The 2,046-nt window shown below is 42.2% G+C and overlaps 1 protein-coding gene across 1 annotated transcript; it reads left to right on the top strand.

Moving 5' to 3' along the window:
- The first annotated feature begins 1,192 nt into the window (after positions 1-1,192).
- Positions 1,193-1,723, top strand: LOC121855327 (protein FAM200A-like). Its single transcript, XM_042350222.1, has one exon. It carries the CDS (start codon positions 1,193-1,195, stop codon positions 1,721-1,723), a length of 531 nt encoding a protein of 176 aa, XP_042206156.1.
- Positions 1,724-2,046: the final 323 nt, after the last annotated feature.

Here is a 2,046-nt window from a genome sequence, read left to right as displayed (position 1 = left end):
AACAGAACAGAAACATCATCTTCAAGAACAATGTACATCCATTACGTCACTTCATGGGAAGGTGACTGAAGAGCTTATACACTTCACTGATATTGATGTCAAGACGATTTACTGAGATTTAACAGCCTGCGAGGTGTATATTAACTGCGTTGTCCAGCTTACACACACACACATGCACACTACAAACTTTTATTTATATAATTTAATTTGTGTAATAGATTAACTACATTTGATTTCGTTCAGTTTGTAATAAGAAAAAAAAACACAATTATAATAGGAGTCATTAGACCAGTGTTCCCCAACCCTGTGGCCCGGGTCACAGTACTGTGACCCAAACCTTCTACTAGTGTAACCCGACAGACTACTGTGACCAGGTGCTGTGACCCAGGAGCAGCTGTGACCGACATTGTGACCCACAAAAATCAGTGAACAAGTCAATCTTGCTATATCCTATATATCACAAACAGGGCTCAGCTGATACGCTTCCTTCGCCATGTTGATTGTGAGCACTTGCGAATGACAGAAGAATTTATTTTCTGTGAAGATGTTGGCGTAGAAACTACAAGTGAAGCGTTGCAAAAAAAGTTCTGGACTGTCTCACCCATAAAGGGATTGCAATTGAAAAGTGTTCACACATCACAACCGATGGCACAGCGAGTATGGTTGGGATAAGAAATGGTGCAATGGCAAGATTGAAAGATTATGCACCGAAATGTAGAAGTTCTCACTGCACCTTGCATCGCCAGAATTTGGCATCAAAGCATCTACCAAGTGAGTCCGATGTGGATGCAGCAATGAAAAAGTGCGTCATTATCATCAATGATATCAAGAGCAAAGCTAAAAAATCTCGCGTGTTCCATGACTTCTGCGATTCGATAGGGGAGACTGAGAAGACCCTGCTGCTTCACAGCGAAGCGCGATGGCTATCAAGAGGAGTTGCATTGAAGAGATTCTTTCAACTAAGGAAGGCAGTTCATGGCTTCTTGCAAGAATGTGGTTCACCGCATGCATTCTGTTTCATGCAAGAGGAGTGGGGTGCTAAGCTTTCTTACTTGTGTGATATATTCACCAAGCTCAATGTGTTGAACCTCTCCCTTCAAGGGCCAGGTCAAGATGTGTTCACTTCCAATGACAAAATTGAAAATGTCAGGGTGGAAGAAAATAGTTGAGACAAGGGACTTTTCAGACTTCGATGAGCTTGGGCAAGTGTTTGCAGCCCAAGGATGAAGTCATTGACGACAAAATGACGACAGTTGTGTCCCAACATCTCACCGTTCCCCAGCATTATTTTAACCACTATTTTCCTCCTGCAAATGAGGAAGAAAAGAAGAAGAATAGTTGGATAAGAAACCCGTTCCTTATCTCAAACTTGAACGACAGCGATCTGCCCACTCAAGAAAAAGACACACTGATCGAACTCTACTGTGACTCAGAAATGAAGGACTTTTGCAACAGCCGCAACCGCACCGACTTTTGGGTAGCAGTGAGCCAGAAAGAAGCATATGAGATGAATGCTGGTAAAGCACTCCAATTTCTGGTGGCATTCCACAGCACTTACTCCTCTGAGAGAGGGTTCTCAGATCTGCTCACCAACAAGAGGAAAAAAAGGCAGAGGCTTGGAGAGACGATGTTGTCTGCGTGCATGACAGTGGCAGCGACAAGAAATATTGCCCCACGATTCAACTTGCTTGCTGCAACTATCCAGCAACAAAAATCACACTGAAAGTATCCAATACCATATGTAGTTTGTGATGAGGCGTGGCTGCACAAATTAATTGTATGTGTAAGTGTTTATTATTTTGTACTTTGCACTGTAGGTGTAAATGTAAAGATCAATTTTCTGGATAAATGCAACTTATTGTAAGATATTTGTAGTGTACTTATACAGAAGTATGATTTTCCTATTAAATGTATCCTTTTTATGATGACAACTTTACATGTGACCAAAGGACTTAGAGGTGCAGAGAACTGTGACCCAGTGTTGAAAAAGGTCGGAAAACACTGCGTTAGACCACGGCGACTGAGGGCCTCAAGGGATGGGTCATA

Source organism: Homarus americanus, unplaced genomic scaffold (assembly GCF_018991925.1).
Source record: "Homarus americanus isolate GMGI-L3 unplaced genomic scaffold, GMGI_Hamer_2.0 scaffold32133, whole genome shotgun sequence".
Lineage (NCBI taxonomy): Eukaryota > Metazoa > Arthropoda > Malacostraca > Decapoda > Nephropidae > Homarus > Homarus americanus.
The sequence above is the reverse complement of the archived record's forward strand: the minus strand, read 5'-3'. Positions and strand labels throughout refer to the sequence as shown.